The sequence below is a fragment of the Pelecanus crispus genome, chromosome 3 (assembly GCF_030463565.1).
Source record: "Pelecanus crispus isolate bPelCri1 chromosome 3, bPelCri1.pri, whole genome shotgun sequence".
NCBI classification, from domain to species: domain Eukaryota; kingdom Metazoa; phylum Chordata; class Aves; order Pelecaniformes; family Pelecanidae; genus Pelecanus; species Pelecanus crispus.
This window is the reverse complement of record NC_134645.1, coordinates 91,536,809-91,553,658: the sequence shown is the minus strand read 5'-3', so window position 1 is coordinate 91,553,658 and position 16,850 is coordinate 91,536,809. Positions and strand designations below refer to the sequence as shown.

Here is a 16,850-nt window from a genome sequence, read left to right as displayed (position 1 = left end):
TTGACGAGCGCGTTGCGAACAGCCTCCCTTTTTCCAACACCCCCGCCCCATTACTTCAGGGTAAAAGAACCGGTAAAGGCTGAGAGTGACCAGCTCCGACCGACCGGCGGCAGCGACCCCCGCGCCCCGCCGCCCCCCGGGCTCCCGCGGCGGGAGGCGCCGCCGTCTCGATGGTGAAGCGAGGGAGGCGGGGCGCTCTAGGCAGCCGCGCCGCGCTGCGCTCTATGGTGTAATGGGAGGAGCGGCGGGGCAGGGCGGACGGCTCCGGCCCGGCCGTCTGGGCGCTTTCTGCGGGCACGATGTCGCCTCCGAAAGGTGAGGGCGGCGGCGCGGGCTAGTTAGAGGGGCCCGGTGGCTCTCGGAGGGAAGTACGGCCGGAGAAGGGGGTCAATCCCGCCCCCGCCGAGGCGAAGCGCGACCCGCACGCCGGCGGTTCCCCCCCCGCCTCCCCCGCCCCAGAGGGAGTGGAACCGCCCTCCCCGCCGGGGGCCGCGGCGCCGGGCGCCACCACCGCGGGCGCGGGGGAAGGGGCCGTGAGGGGCCGCGCCGGGGAGGGGCGCTCCCCCCCCGCCCCGCCTTCCCGCTCTCCTCCCGCTGCCTGTCAGCGGCCCGGCCCGCCGGTGGCCGGCTCCGGAGCCGCGCCGCTTCTGTCGCCCGTTCCCGCTCTGGGAACCTCTGCCGGGTTTGAACCTGGCGCAGCGCTTTTGGGGCTTAGCCCGAGGCCGCGATGCCCCTGTCGCCAGTGCTCAGGGGCACCCCCCTTGCTCCTCGGCACCCACCCTGCGGGTGCCGCAGGTGTCCCCCAAAAACACCGCCGGACCCCGGGTTGCTGTTGGCGTGTGTGCGACCGTGCCAGAGCCCCGGCGGTCCCGCAGCCGGAGCGCTTGGGCAAGCCAGGTGGGCTTACACCCTTCGGGAAGGCGACGCCGGTTCCTCCGCCGGCTGCCCCGGGCCGCGCACAGGGCCGCTCAGCTCAGGGCAGGGCAGCAGGCCCGGGGGGACGAGAAGGGGGGAAGCCCGGGAGGAGAAGGGCCAGGAGCAGGAGGGTTTCCCGCTGGCTCTGAGGCGCCCCCCCGCCCCGGCTGCCTTCGGCCGGCCGCAGGCTGTGCTTCAGGTGCCAGGCTTGGCCTTGGGCTGCCATTAAAAAGGGTCCTGGCAGAGCGGTTAGATGAGCTGTGGGGATGTGTGGGAGGCCCACGTTTACAGCCTGAGGCTTTCGGCCTGTCTGGTCCCTTTTGCTGGAAATCATTTCATTCGAGTGGGATTTACTGAAGCCAGTGAGAGAAACTCCGGGAGAGAAACTCCAGGAAAGAAACACCAGCTTCTTTCAGCTTTCAGCTCTTTTTTTTTTCTTTTTAAGCTGGTATAAGTCCAGATTTATCAGCAGAAGATATGGGCACCCCAACTATGCTTTCCTTCTGCCCCCAGCGGTGCACTGGTACTGTTGCAGACACGTGAGCCAGGCTGGAGAAATGTTCAGGCTGAAAACTAACTACAAATAGCTTTTTACACAACACTAGAACTGTCTAGTATTGTTACTAGATTCATTATGTCCTGCTGCATTTGGTTTACCCAAGTTTGCAAACCGTTGCCAAACTGGGGCATTTGTTTATTTTTTTAAAGAGTAGTTGATATAGGCAAGGATTGAATTTAGTTTTAGTTTGGTGGTGCATGGACTTCAAATCTTAATGTGTCAAAACACATTGTTAATATCATTTCTGTCCGCACTAAAATATCATTAGAAAATACATTTTTGTAAAACTGGAATGGGTTAATTTTATTTCCTGGTTGTTATGCCCTTGGATTCCCACTGCCCCTCCCCACAATCCAAACTTAATTTAAAAATGGATTACGGCTTGTAAGTCTCTTTTAAGCATTGTTAGTCCAAAAACTAATTGGCTCTACCTTTTAAAAGTGGTTACTGACATGGGTAAGATTTTTATCTGTAAGGAAGTAGCTAATTTAAATTATTGCAGCAGCAGGAGGTATTAACTGTACCTTGCAGAAATGTTATGCGGTAGAAGACTTCACTGGCTTGAAAGAAAAATGAACCAAAACATGGGTTGCACTGGATTCAGCAATTCATTCCCATATTAAATGAACAAAGTTATTACAAATCTGCCTGGAGCTTATTTGTTAGCTCATTCCCTAATCAGCAGAGGAACATAAACTTACACCAATTAAAGTACATTTCTTTAGGATATTCAGAACACGATAGGTAATGGCCCGAAAGATGCTGCTGAATGACCAACATCCACCTGTCAGATGCCGTACATAACAAAGAATAATTTCCCAGTTTGAAAAATGGTTTTGCGGACACCACACGTTTGCTGATGTCTCATGCTGTAGGTCATGCCTTCACGTGGAGAAGTCCTGTTTGGAGCCATGCGCTGTCCTCTTTACTGGTACAGACACAGTCTTAGCCATTCTCTGACACGGGAATCAACTGGCGTGGCCTGGCCACGGCCGCCCGATGAAACTCTCAGGCCTTAGGGGAGGGCGGCTGTATGAAAAACTGCCTTTTGCCAGTAGACCTGGAACAGGCTGACTGCCAAATTATGCAGGATAGTAGCTGGTCCAGGGCAAAACTGTTACAAGAATTGCTACTGTTGTAGGAGTATAGCAGTGGGGAAGATAGAGGGGATAACACAGATGATTTGAGTCCTTGGATTTAATTTACTTGAACAGCCATAACCTTTGTGTTTTCTACAGTGAATAATTTTTCAAAAAAGCCCTTTGTGTGAAGTCCTGTCAGCGTTCGGAGCAAAACTCTCTTCCTTTACTCACTTAGGTGGAAAATAAGGCTAAAGGAAATGCTGCCTTATTTGTTAAGATTTGCTAGATTGATTCCCTTCTTTGCTGAAACTGAACTTTTCTCCTCTCTTTGCTTTTACTAGTTTGCCAATGCTCCTTGTGTCAGACTTCAGTATACTACGTGGAGAGGATCGGCTGCCATTTCAGAGTGAGAGCTTACTGTCAGCTAAAGGGCAGGAAAGCACAGAATGACTTTTTGATTACTATTAGATAAATATTAGTCTATGATTAGTTTTTCTAGAAAGAAGGATGATTGAGGGCAAGAGGACATCTTATTTGCAAACACCTGGAGTTCCTATACAAGCTTCTTTGAGAAGAGACTTTAAAATTTAACTTAAATTTTTTATAGGAAGTGTTTCACAACACTGTAATTATTGTATGCTGCCACAGTAGTAGTTGATACAGTCCTCCAGCTGGAGAACGCTCTATTTCAGTTCTTAAATTAAAATGAAGGTCGTGCTGAGTCGTCACCTTCGTTTTCTTTCAGAAAGTGTCAGCTTGCTGTTCAAGTTGTACTGCCTCACAGTGATGACCCTGGTTGCGGCAACATACACGGTCGCATTGCGGTACACAAGGACAGTGGCAACAGAACTCTACTTTTCAACGACAGCTGTGTGCATCGCTGAAGTTATCAAGTTGTTCTTGAGTGTGGGCATCTTGGCTAAGTAAGTATGGGAATGCTGATCAGTATTTTGAAAACAAATCCTTGCTTCTAACCTCAGGTTCTCAGATACCAGAGTACCGATACATTTGAGAACGTGGCTGGATAGTCACGCTGTGGAAGAGTCATTTTAGAGCAGGTTAGAGCTTGTGAGTCCTCCTCAGCTGAAACTGCGTTGTAAACAGCACAATATTCAGGTGTGTCCTTTCTGCATATTTTCTATTTTTGTATGCTTTTGAATAGGTTCAAGTGTCAGCATGCAATGTTTTGGGGTGAAAGCTGGCCTGTGAGCCATCGTCTGCTGAATTATATAGAATTGTAATGTTCCTACTCATAAATTTTCCCAAACAGTGTTACAGACAGACATTTTGCTGTCTCTGTTAACCTGGGGAATCAATGCTGAAAGGCTGTGGTCAGAAAATATTAGAGGTTCTGTAATTCCAGAATGCTGCTAAGCTTCAGTCCACACGTGAGCATCTGAAGTAGGGAGGCCATCAGCCTGCTGTCTTTCCTCTCAGCTTCACTGTGCTACATCCTTCCTTGCAAGAATCTTTATATTCTGGACTTTTCCAAAGCCCAGTTCTTGCTGTTGTGGTAGAATTTGTTCTTTTAGGGTCTCTGCCTATCTCTTTGTGGCTTTTGGTACATCAGAAGGCTGGCTGTTTTGTGCTAGAGGATCATGAAGTCATATGGTGTACTTCAGATTTTTATCAGATCTTTCTATGTAACATCAAAATCATTTTACTTGCTCTAGAAATGAGACAATGTTTGAATCTGGTGAGGCAGCTGCGGCAAACTGCCTTTTGTTTAACCTTTCATTAAATGCAATGCCTTGGAAAAGGCAAGTGTGACCAGTGGCAAATTTCTGGTTTTCTTTTTATACACCCTGGGCTTCTCACTCTGCCAGCACAAAATGTTGGCAGAAGCGTCTCTGCTGACGAGCAGTTGCGCTGTGGTTCTCACAGTGTTGTGGCCAGTGTGGATCCTGCTCCAGCCTGCTTTCTGGAGGCTGCAGCAGCCCATGTTTCTCAATAGTGAGGGACCTGTGGGTGGCATTTGGTAGCCTCACCTGTGTGTGTAATTTCTCAAATCTGTTCTTGTGCACCTGGGACCCAGGCTGTTTACAGTATACCAGAGAGGCCTAGTTCAGCAGGGTAAGCAATCTGCCTTTTGTTAAGGGTCAGTAATAATGTGTTCATTAAACATACAAATACTCTTTTTGCTTGAAATAATTAAAAAAGTGATTACTTTTAATGCAGAAGTCTGTTATGTTTTTAGAACAGCCCTGCACAGCCAAAAATCCACGTAGCCCATCGTCCTCCCTTTGACAGAGGATGCTTAGAACAGAAGTATAAGCAATAGGGCAAGCACAGGCTGAACTTCCCTTAGCTGGTGGCGGAAGCTTATGGATTTCCCAGCCTGGATGCTGTGTGCACACTGTGGCTGTAGCACCTAACGATCCTGTCCTCTGTGAGATTGTCCAGTTTCTTGTTGAACTGTTAGTCCCTACTGCATCTGCAAAATGACTTCTGCAATATAATTACACGGTATATGAAAAAGTACTTCTTAATAAACACTTTATCTAGCAGCTTCACTGGATTCTGTCTGCTTGTGCTGGCAGACATCATGAATAATCTTTCCCCCTTCATTTTTATTTTCATATCTCTACAGATCTGTATTGTGTTTTCATCACTCATTTATTTTCTAAGCTGGGAGCCTGGTCTTAATTTTTCCGCGATCATCCTAGTACCCACCTCCGCAGCATTTCCAGTATTGTTACATCCCTTTTGAAACAGGATCCAGAGCTGCGTTGCAGCATTCAGGAGGTGAATGTCCTGTGGCATTAGGCAGAGGGGTGAAGGTGCTTTCTGTCTTGGTCCTGGTTCCTCTCCTAAGGATTCGTAACATTCTGCTCATTTCTCTGAACACAGCTGAGCCTTGAGCTGGCACTGTCGGAGAGCTACACAAATCTTTTTCCCAAATGCCCATAACTGGCTTTGAGATGGTTGCTGTATTTTGGGGTTGTCATTTCCTATGATTCTTTCTCATTTGTTGACAACTGAGCTTTATTTGCCAATTAAATTGGGATGAATCTGATTCACTGAGCTGTTTAAAGGTTAGAATATATATTCTGATCTGGTCAGCTAGTGGGATTTTTTTCTCCATAGCTGAGAGAGAGACGGGCACCAGCAGACACTATTCATCAGGCCGTGCTCACCTCTTCTTGGTAGGATGTCTCACTTGCTGGTGGGTCCGGATGCCTGCCTTTGTTGACCAGGTAACTGAGCTGTTTCTCAGATGGCAAAAGATCTGGTAAAGTCTGCTCGGTGTAGGAAGAGACCCTTTGGCAACTGTTGAAAGTTTCCTTTTGGATATTGCATATAATTGAGTATAATCAGCAAAATTTGCCAATTTCCTAGTAATCTCCCATTTTAGATCACTTACGAATGTGCTGAACACCATAAATTCCAGCATAGTTTCCTTTAGTGTCTCCTTTACAGCTTCCTCCGGTTTTAAAGTCCTAACCAATTTGTCTCAGCCAAGGCAAGGTGCCTTTGTAGTTTAATAAACAGTTAGAAGAAAGAATACAATCTGTTTTTTCTGTACAGCAGGATACATTTGGGTGGGTACCTTTTTCTTTTTGAAACAGCCAGCATTGATTACTGCAATATACAAGATACTGGAATATGACTCTTGCATTGTTCTGGCTGCAGAATTTGTTTTCTTCCACATTCTTACACTATGTCTTCACTGTGTTTACTTTCAAGGGAAGGCACATTAAATGGATAAATGCCAAAAGACTGTCTTTCAAAAGAAAAGTTTATCATAGTTTAAGCTGTGTTAATTGTTTACTCAACTGTACTTTCAACTTCTCATATTTATTTAATGTCCAATTCACCATCTGGTAATTACATTGTCTACATTCTTAGATGGTACATTATTGCTTAGCAATGGATAAAGAAAAGTAGAGCTGATTGTCGTGGTTTAGCCCCTGTTGGCAACCAAGCACCACACAGCCGCTTGCTCACCCTACCTCCCGGTGGGATGGGGGAGAGAATCGGAAGGGCAAAAGTAAGAAAACTCATGGGTTGAGATAAGAACAGTTTAATAATTGAAAAAAAAAAAATTGGAATGAAAAGGAGAACAATGAGAGAGAGAAACAAAACCCAGGAAAAAAAAAAAAAAGTGATGCAACTGCTCACCACCTGCTGACCGGTGCCCAGCCAGTCCCCAAGCAGCGATCGCTGTCCCCCAGCCAACCCCCCCCAGTTTATATACTGTGCATGACATCATATGGTATGGAATAGCCCTTTGGTCAGTTTGGATCAACTATTCTGGCTGTGCCCCTTCCCAGTTTCTTGTGCACCTGGCAGAGCATGGGAAGCTGAAAAATCCTTGACTAGTGTAAGCACTACGTATCAACAACTAAAACATTGGTGTGTTACCAGCATTATTCTCATACTAAATCCAAACCACAGCACTATGCCAGCTACTAGGAAGAAAATTAACTCTATCCCAGCCAAAACCAGGACACTGATTTGCAAACTCTAGCTTTAACTTCAGCTTTTCTAACAAATGCATGTTTCTGTTGCAGAACTGATTGTTATTAGTATCTCTCACTTATTCTGTCTTCTTCATAGGTCTGAATATGTTTTTTAAGTCACGTCTAGATCAACATCAAGAACACTGAATTCGAGCTAGATAATTTTTTATTTTCTTATTTGATTTTGCAGTGTACATCTCTGGGCACCTTAGTTTGCATTATCAGCTTGTACACAGAGGGGTGTTTTAAATTCTTTTTTGTGTGGATTTAAATCTGTCTCCACATGACCTTTGTACTGAATTTGACTTACAGTTAGAGATTCTTGATACATCTAGATGCTCCAGAAAGCACACCCACTGCAAAGATGAACTATTAGATAGTTCATCTTCTTGTTCTCAAAAACTGAAGTGAAAATGGTGCTTCCTGGACACCTGTTATTCTTTGTTGCTGAAATTCCATCCTAGAAGTCAAAGTAGACAGAAACTACTATTACTGCTGTGATTTGACTTTAAAAATGTGATCAGCTAATTCACCGAGCATGGTCTGGAACAGAAGCAGGTATGGTTTAAATACTATTTTCTTGTTCAATAGCCCACCTCAATATCGACAAATAGAAGAAGCCATTACTGTGTGGTATTTTTTGACTTCTTATTATCACAGAGTAGAACTGTATCTGTGCTAATTACATTTTATTTGCAGTTAGATGTTTGAGGTAGAAGCACTTTAGTCCAGTTGTACTTGGATATTACCAGGAACTCCAGGTTTTCTTGTAAATCTTATCTCCCGCTGCCGGGCAATATGATAAATACATTAAGGAACAAGTAAACCAACAATTTTGCCTATAATGTCAATGATTCATACCATTTTATGCAGTTCTGTATCTAGTGCAGTTAACCATGGTGAGCTGTAGCATGAACCCTTCCCCTTCCTTGTATTGCAAACTTCGCTTTAAGTGCTACTTGTCTATAGATTTTCGTATCAATGGTTGTCCCTTGTGGCCAGACACGTCTTGCAGAAGACACCTATGTGACATGCTTGGTGTCACCAAGTCTGTCCCAAGCAAAGTGTCCCCTCAAGTTAGGAAAGAGCTTTGCATGTGACCTCGCTCGTACAACAAGAGTGTGGGAAACCAGACTCCTCTCTATTTGGTAGCTGTACTGCCCCAACTCTGTTTTTTTTGTGTGCACTCTCTGTTACGGGAAAATGACAAAAAGAATCCCTTGCAGCCACCTGTATAAAGACTGCTTTCACTACAATTAAAAAAAAAAAAGGGGGGGCGGGGGGCGCAGGGAGAAGAGGAAGTATATGCTTGGTGGCAGGCAGGGAGGAAGGCAAGGGAGGAGAGAAACTTGGATGGAATGATCATGACAGGATAGAGTCCATAAATCTTTGGAGAGGAAAAGTTTAAGAACCTGGAGCACAGAGTCAGGGGTTGATCAGGAGTGGAAAATACGCAGGAACAAGGTGGTTAATGAAGGAGCCTGGGACATAGAGAGATTGCTAATTTTGGTAATTGCCTATAAGAGTTTGGGGCAGGTAGATGATGTGCATTTGTGAAAAAGAAAGAAGTTGGGATGTGGGTGAAATGTGGGGAATTGGGCTCCTGGAGCACTGAGGAGGATGTGCGCCATTTGTTCATATGCATATGTAATGGAAGCAAAAGGAGTGTTAAATTCAAAAGCAATACAGGTTGCAAGTTGAGAAGCCTGTGGAAGGGAACAGGAGTGATTTTGGATGTTGGTGTTTGTCAGTGGCCAAGCGAGAGAAGAATGGAAAGGGGGAACATGGAACTTGGGGAGGGCTGGGAAGGGAACTGGAGGACTTTAGTAACAGTGACAACTAAGCAAGAACTGTCAGACTGATGTACAAATAATAAGACAGAACTAACAATGCAGAGGTCAGCTTTAATAAGCTGAGGAGCAAGCCGCAAAAGGGGACATTGCCTGCTCTTTCGCACACTGTAATTACATGAAGGAGACGTGTGAAGATGCAGGGTGATAGGGAGCCGCCGTACGCCCCAGCAGACCTCTTTGCACGTGTGCTGGTGCCGGTCCAGCGTCTCCTGCAGCGCAAGCGAGAAGAGGAAGCCAGGGCTGGCTGAGGAATGGGAGGTGTTTCCAGCTCCGTAGTGTGCAAGGGTACAATCTTTTTTGGCTGTACTGTGAGGCCCAGTTTAAAGGGGATCTGGGAAATCATGGGCATTTGACATCACACACAAATATTAATACCCCCCAATAAAAGGGGGAGTGGGGGAAAACAACAGCCTTTTGTCCCACTGCCTGTATACTTAGCGTCTTACTCCACTGTTTACAGTGTTCATGGTTTTTGTTTACTTTATTACACATTCATGCATCTGACCTCCTGATTTCAGAATGTCTTCTTCACCTTCAGGGGTTTCTACTTGTCGATAACCTCGCTGGTTTTTCCCAGTTAACTTTTCTTTAATGAGCAGAAGGTACAACTGATTGTTGAGGACAAATTTTCAGCCTTCCCAAAGGATTCATTGATTTGATTTCTGTTTTCAAATATCAGTTTAAGAGAGCCCTCAGTTATATTAATATTTTATTTGGCAGAGAAACTGGAAGTCTGGCAAGGTTGATAACATCTTTAAAAGAAAATGTATTCGGAAGTCCTACGGAATTGCTAAAATTAAGTGTTCCATCTTTGGTGTATGCTCTCCAAAACAATATGGCGTTTGTGGCTCTTAGCAACTTGGATGCGGCAGTCTACCAGGTAATACACATTTTTGTCAGGAACTGATCTGTAAATACGTTTCTCTCTACTGTTTCGTGAGGCATGTGTGCTAGGTATCTGTCTGCCTAGGACACAGTACCCTCTTTAGCCTCAGTGTTAAAAGCCAAATGATGCTTTGTTATATTCAGAGCATACATTCTGTTGTTGCAGTGTTCTGGTTTTCTGAGCTAACCCACTCACTGCTAGAGTCGCTTCAAATTCACTTTGTTGTAATTGGCGATGGTACAAAACCCCAGGGATCTGTAGGAAATCAATGAATATAAAACTTTGTCATTCTGTAGTTGAATTCTCCATTTTATTTTCTGGTTTTGGAAGAGTTTATAAAACCATGTCCTCTATGCTATATTCCCATCTTCTTTAGGTGACATACCAGCTGAAGATCCCTTGTACAGCTTTATGTACAGTGCTAATGCTAAACCGTACCCTTAGTAAGTTGCAGTGGTTCTCTGTCTTCATGCTGTGTGGTGGTGTTACCCTTGTTCAGTGGAAGCCTGCTCAGGCTACAAAAGTACAGGTAAGAGTTTACATTTTGCAATGAAGAACAAACTGCCTTATGCTTTGTATTTCACTTCACAGCAGCTGGGATTAAGGTAAGGCCTCTTACATTTCACACAGCAATACCTGTTTCCTGTTTCCAGCCACTTCATCTACAACACAAACACTGGTTTGATCACTCACTTTCACGTTTATTGTATACCAGTTCAGGCAGGCTTGCGGTATTGCTCCAGTCTCACTTGTTGGAAAGGCAGCCGATTGCTACAATTAGTATAAATTACCTCAGTCGTCATAATCAGTGTAATGCACCATCATTAGTACCTATCTGAAAAATGTATTGTTTCCAGCAGTTGGCCCTGGTATCATTGTAATTGTTGGAGCAGAGAACTTGGAATCGAAGCACTTGGTGGAATTAGGAGTGAAACTCCAGTGCCTCGTGGGTGTGGGTATGTCATTTAAACATACCCTTCAGAGGCACTGACCTAATCCTGTCCTAGGAAGAAACAAGTATCTTCTGTTTCTTAGGTCTTAGCTGCTGGTCCGCGGCATTAGTGGGAAAGGCGCGTCTTGCAGCTGGGGAGACTGGCTGCAGCCAAACAGACAGTGCCTCTGGGCACGGCAAGGGTTGGTAGGAGTACACGGGAAAGTGAAACACCACACAGCTACACCAAGCTAATCTGAAGGACAGCTCTAGCTAAGCAAGTACATTTTACACTGTAATGAAATGTTAATAATTTTGCTGTACTTAACGAAGTAGCTCTGGAATTGATTATTGTAAAATACTGAAGTGTTGCATCCTTTTTAAAATAACGGTTGATGTTGCAGGTGGAGCAGAATCCATGGCTAGGGTTTGGAGCGATTGCTGTTGCTGTATTGTGTTCAGGATTTGCAGGTATAGTATTATTTCCGTACGCAGGTCGCATCAAAAGGACTGTAGAACTCATGATGTAGAACATTCTATATTAGTTAACTGTCTTCATTGATTAGAAGATAAAAAAGGACTTTATCCCCTCTGCCCATAATTACCTTTCACTTGCAGTAATTGACAGATTCATGACATGATTACTGTAGTTGTCAAGCAAATGACTAGGAGGGCATACTGTTGGGTTTACGTGATGAAACTTAGAAGGCTGGTTTGCAAGTGGAAGCATCTTTCAAATGCTTAGAGTAATACTCTAGGGAACATCCATAATGACTCACTCAGTACAATTAATTACTGTACATCAGTTTTATCAAGTTGGCTTTACAATGAATAGCTTCCTTATGGTGAGCACATGAAATATTTGCATTTTTTTATAAGGGGAACTGAGCTCCTTGCTCAGTTCTTGCGCTAGCTCAGCCCCCAAATACACATTGGCGTAGTCCTGTCGGTGGCAAATCTGCCTGAGATGCAGAGGGAGCATGAGTAAGGCAGAGAGGAAGACGAGTAGCAGGAGGCCTAGATTAACTGCCTGAAGGATATTTGGTTTGGTTTGCTCTACAACCAGCGTTTCCCCTCAGCCTAGTTTTTCTCTGGCTTCTGCAGAATGAGACCAGAACTTGAGGACAAGTGAGCTGGTGCTGAGAAATAAGGAAATGCAAATTACTACTTAATTTGAAATTTGGCTCACAGGGGCATATTTCCCTGGTTGTAAAGTGGATTCTTCCCCCTCCCTCTGTAAGAAAACAAGGTATTATCACCCACCTCTAGTACCATACAATCCTGCAAGAAAAATCTTATGCTGTGCATACAGGCTTGTGGAAAACGTTCTGGTTGGCAGGGGAGGAAAGGAGGAGGGTGTCACTCTTGTTTGGTGTCTTTTCAGTGAAATGGGTACTTTGAAACAGAAATACTAAATAAGGCTGTGTAGAGCTCAGTCAGCTTTTCCTGGAAGTTAATAAATTTACTCATTTCAACAGATGCTCCGAAGCCATGAGACAAAATACAGCATTCACGGTGAAGCCTTCAGAGTCTCCTCAAGCTCTCTAGCTTTCTCTGATAATGCCGGTAGACAGCTGGGCTTCTAAAGGTCTGCAAATTCAGACCATTGAAAGGGCTGATGCAGGCAGCTCTGGAGGATTTAGACACATATGGCTTTCTTCTCCCACGAAAGGATTGCAGCTTGGGTGTTTTCTCACTACCAGCTGTTACTTTGAGGCAGCTGGGAGGACAGAGTATTTCATCTGTGGAGCTCCTTGTGCCCTTGCGGCTTTACATGTTGAAAACATAAATCCTATTCAAACTCCTTTCCTCTTCTTTCTTCCCCTACCCACACGGAGAAGTTATTTTGGCATTAAACCTTCAGTTTCTGAACTGACCATGTTAAGTGTTTTATATTATTCCAGCAAAGTAAAAAAAATATGTGTTTATGTCTCTCAGAGATGGAAAAGAAGTTTTTTCTTCAAACTGCTGATCCTGTGATAACTTCCAAGTATCCGGGGGCCCAACAATGCTTATAAAAGCACTGGACAAACATATAATGGCAGATCCTTTGTGACTTGAAACAGTACTGAAGAGTAATTTCTTCTAAACGGCACCCATTCTTTCCTTCATCTTGCCTAGTGGAGTGATTTTTATGCATTTTCAGAAATCTGAAAGCATGATTTCATTGGTTTGCTTACTGTTTTCTTAGTTTATAAAATTTACAAGTATGGTTCATACTCAAGCCAAATTTCTGGTACATTGATTACATCTGGTTGTGCTCTGTGGGTCTTCTCAGCAGGCAGCAGTGTCAAGGTAGATTACTGTGGGTTTGTTTAAGCACTGCAGTCATTAACAATACTAGTTTTTTGTTGATATTGTGTAGGCTTCAAAAATGTATATTCATATGAGATAATATTTCCTTGGTTTTTTAAATTTTTTGAACCCCTGAAATATAAATCTGTTCTCTAATTTATTCACCATAAATATTCACTATACTGTATTAAACTATAAATTGCATTTTTCATGAATAAATGAGTAGCAAGATCTTCCTCGAAGCTAACTCAGGGATTTCAGGAGGAGTGTGCGCCTGGCGCTTCTAACCCACAGGTCTTTCTCTGTGCCACCTTTGTCAGTTCCATATACTTTTCTTGTATCGTATGAAGGATCTCGGGTGACATTAGTCAGCAATAAACTTTTAGTCAGTAGGACTCACACCAGAAGGTCATGGAAGTGGCTTGAGAAAATCCAAGTCCTGCGAACTGCTGTCTATGTTTTGAACTGCAGAGGAAATTCCAGAGATTAGCAGAGCCCTGGTGTGGGAGCAATGGTTAAAAAGGCAGCTAGTGACGGCCTTGTCAGATGTCGGCCTTTTAGTCTGACATACACCTCCCAAGCAGAATAAAGAAAAAGTATTTGGGGAATTTCAGTAATGCAGAGCGTAAAAGTAATGCTTATCAGCGTGGCACTGTGAACAAAAGCTTTAGATTAAAATGAATTGCATTTCCTCAAAACCATTCTGTAGTTCCAATTAGCAGAAGGCATCGGGTTTGATTTGCTCTTATAATCCCCTGAAGCTGTGGTTTCAGAATGTCGCCACTCTGCCAAGTACTCTGCAAGCACGAGGCTTCCGAGGAATTTTCAGTCTCAGTACTGAGGGAATACAGTCCCACCCGCTCCTTTTTTTTTTTTTCTTATTTATTATTTTGTACTGCTAAATATCTTGTCGGAGGAAAAATCATTCTCCATCATACTGAAATACATAAATGCTGTCCTGGGGATAAAATACCAGGTGCCAAGGTGAAACGATTTTTTTCTGGTATAGAATTGTACAGGAGAAACTGTTGGAATCAGAAGCCTGGCAAATCAAAACAGAAATGAGGAGTAGTTTGAACTGTCGATGAGGCTCATTGTTAAAACAACCGTAAACAGAAATAGAATCTAATTTTGATGTTATATACCCATTAAAATGATCCTGTTGTGGACGACGCACGTTAGCAGGATGTGTTTTGGGGCCTTCTGCATTGGGAACTTCTGTGAAATGTAACAGTCTGCAGGACAACGTGATTCCAGTAGCCTTGTCTGGCTTTAAAACACTATGAACCGTGAATCATTAAGGATGAAACTTCACTCGTCTTACTGAAACTTTCTTTTCTTTTTTTTTAGGAGTGTATTTTGAGAAGGTCTTAAAGAGTTCAGATACTTCCTTGTGGGTGAGGAATATTCAGATGTACTTGTCTGGGATTGTGGTGACTTTATTCGGTGTGTACATGTCAGATGGAGCCCAAGTTCTTGAGAAAGGGTTTTTCTATGGTTATACGTACTACGTCTGGTTTGTCATCTGTAAGTATCTTGTGGTTTTAGGGTCTTGTTACAATGTTTTGCTTTTTTAACTATGATAAAACTGATTGCACGAAGCTACAAATTCAGTCTCACCCACTGTTCTTTACTGTGTTTTGAGGTGGTGGTGGGGTTTTAAGTATCATTATCTTGGAAATTATTCACTTGTTCAATTTAAAATTGTGCTGAAACAGCAGTTGAAATGACCGATCATCTTTAAATGAGTCGTATCTGATCTACTAGATGCTGTGCAGACATCCCATTTTGCTGAATATTGCATTAAATCACCACTTAGCGTGACGTAGCCCAAACAAGGAGTACACCAGTGGAGTAAAATGCATCATTTCAAGAGTAACCTACTGCACCTTTACTAACAGAAACATGTTACCTGCTTTGCAGTTCTCGCCAGCGTAGGTGGCCTTTACACTTCGGTCGTCGTTAAGTACACAGACAACATCATGAAAGGCTTTTCTGCAGCGGCAGCCATTGTTCTTTCTACTGTAGCATCAGTCATCCTCTTTGGCCTCCAGATAAGTAAGTGCCTTCGTGCCTTTGATTTGACCATACATGCAGGTTTCTTTCCTGGCTAGCAGGCTGCCAGCAGGCTGTACGCCGTTCATACCAAAGCAATCCTTTGTGCCTCCTTTGAATTTTTCTGGGTTTAACTTAGTCGGTAGTGTAGGTTAATGGTTGGACTGGATGATCTTAAAGGTCTTTTCCAACCTAAACGATTCTATGATTCTATGATTCTCCAGGACTCCTATGCGCTAATGTATCGTCCCTTTGTGTCATGTAAGGTGCCTGATGATCCTGTGCTTTCACAGGTGTTCATGGTTTGCTCTTTCGGAGGCATCCTACAGCCTCAAATGGAAAGGTTCTTTCCCATTTAAACAGCTTACGAGTTTATACAGCTTTATTCGTGAATCACTTTCTGATGTGGTTTAGTATGTGATAAAGCCGTTTACCTGAGATTGCTGCTGATAAGTTATCACTTCTTGTTGGTTTTAGTACAGCCTGTGCCGAATTAATTCCTCAGCTATTTCTGCAAGGGCTGTGCCACATCCCCGTTAAGTTATACCTGCTACTGCGTTAACTTTTACCTTCCCTATTTGCTGTGGCCAACACTACGTAAGAGCGAGTCAAAGAGCAGCTGCAGTCATGACTGATGTGGTGAATATTTTTGAGAGGAAACAGCAGATTGCTTTGGGCTGTCCTGCAGCTACAAAGGATTTTTCTCCCTAATGGAGTCTGTGTCTGATACTGTATCTGGTAGCTCCAGCTCAGTCATTCCCTGTTTAGTTCTGGGTATTTTTTTACTTTCCTACCATAATCCAAAGACGGTCTGGTGTAACAGTGGAAAAACTAGCTTTCTGATGTGGTGTTAGCGAGATGAAACTTAAGGAAAGTTTGCATAAGGAGAAAATCATCACTGTCTGGCTGACAAAGAGCACCTCAAACCAAGCAATGAAAAACACAGCTAGTTTTAAAAACTCACTTGGGCAGAACGTTTTCTGGACAGTTGACACAAATCAAACCTGGACTGGTGGCCTTTCTGTGAAAGCCTCATTAACAGTGTTTCTCAACCCTGTCTGGATGTGGAAAGGCAAATGAAGTGTGTTATCACAGGCTACTTTATCACACCCACTGTGTCTTTGTCATTAAGCTTATTGTAACGGAAGCCTGTCGGATGGCATCCGGAACTGCAGGAGATGTTTCGCACTTGCTTTTCTGACCATCACCAGGTTCTGATACGAGACTAATTGGTGTGGGGATTGTAAACACTCAAGGGTTCTCAGTGACAGAGGATGAGTCTAGGTGCTGTGAATTATTAACAGCTTGTTGTCCTGTTTAGTTTTGAGTAACTTTAATACTGTCACTTGGATATCATCATAACTTACATAGCTCAGTCTTCTGAAGGCTGCTTCTTATACAGAAGTGTTTATTTAAACTATTTTGTCTGCTTTCAGCTGTTACCTTCTCCCTGGGTGCTCTCCTGGTGTGTATTTCTATTTACCTCTATGGATTACCTCGACAAGACACCACAAAAATCCAGCCATCGGAGACTAAGAACTCAAAAGAGAGACTTGCTACTGTGTGACATTGTCCATAAAGGTGGACAGACAGACAAGAGAAAAAAATGGACTTTGAAAAAAAACCCTGCATTTTTTTAAAATTAGCCTTAAGGTAGTCATGAAATGGTTTAAGTGGGATGATAGACTAAAAGCAGAAGTTAGTTCTGCCTTAGGTGTGAAGTTCCCAATGGCTGACGCTGAGCCTACATGACAGCTGAGGAGCTGGATGAGTATTTTATTGAAGGTATTCTTCATTCACATCGAACAATG

The 16,850-nt window shown here is 43.8% G+C and overlaps 1 protein-coding gene across 2 annotated transcripts; it reads left to right on the top strand.

The window, feature by feature from the left end:
- The first annotated feature begins 284 nt into the window (after positions 1-284).
- On the top strand, positions 285-16,699 carry SLC35A1 (solute carrier family 35 member A1). 2 transcript variants are annotated; one of them, XM_075707863.1, is made up of 8 exons: positions 285-315; positions 3,302-3,479; positions 9,593-9,752; positions 10,135-10,287; positions 11,094-11,160; positions 14,335-14,511; positions 14,908-15,042; positions 16,476-16,699. In XM_075707863.1, exons 1-8 carry the CDS (start codon positions 300-302, stop codon positions 16,604-16,606), a joined length of 1,017 nt encoding a protein of 338 aa, XP_075563978.1. In that variant the 5' UTR covers positions 285-299; the 3' UTR covers positions 16,607-16,699. The 2 variants fall into 2 exon arrangements, with proteins under 2 accessions (XP_075563978.1, XP_075563977.1); XM_075707862.1 differs by lacking the exon at positions 14,335-14,511 and having other exon boundaries at positions 300-315.
- The last annotated feature ends 151 nt before the right edge of the window (positions 16,700-16,850 follow it).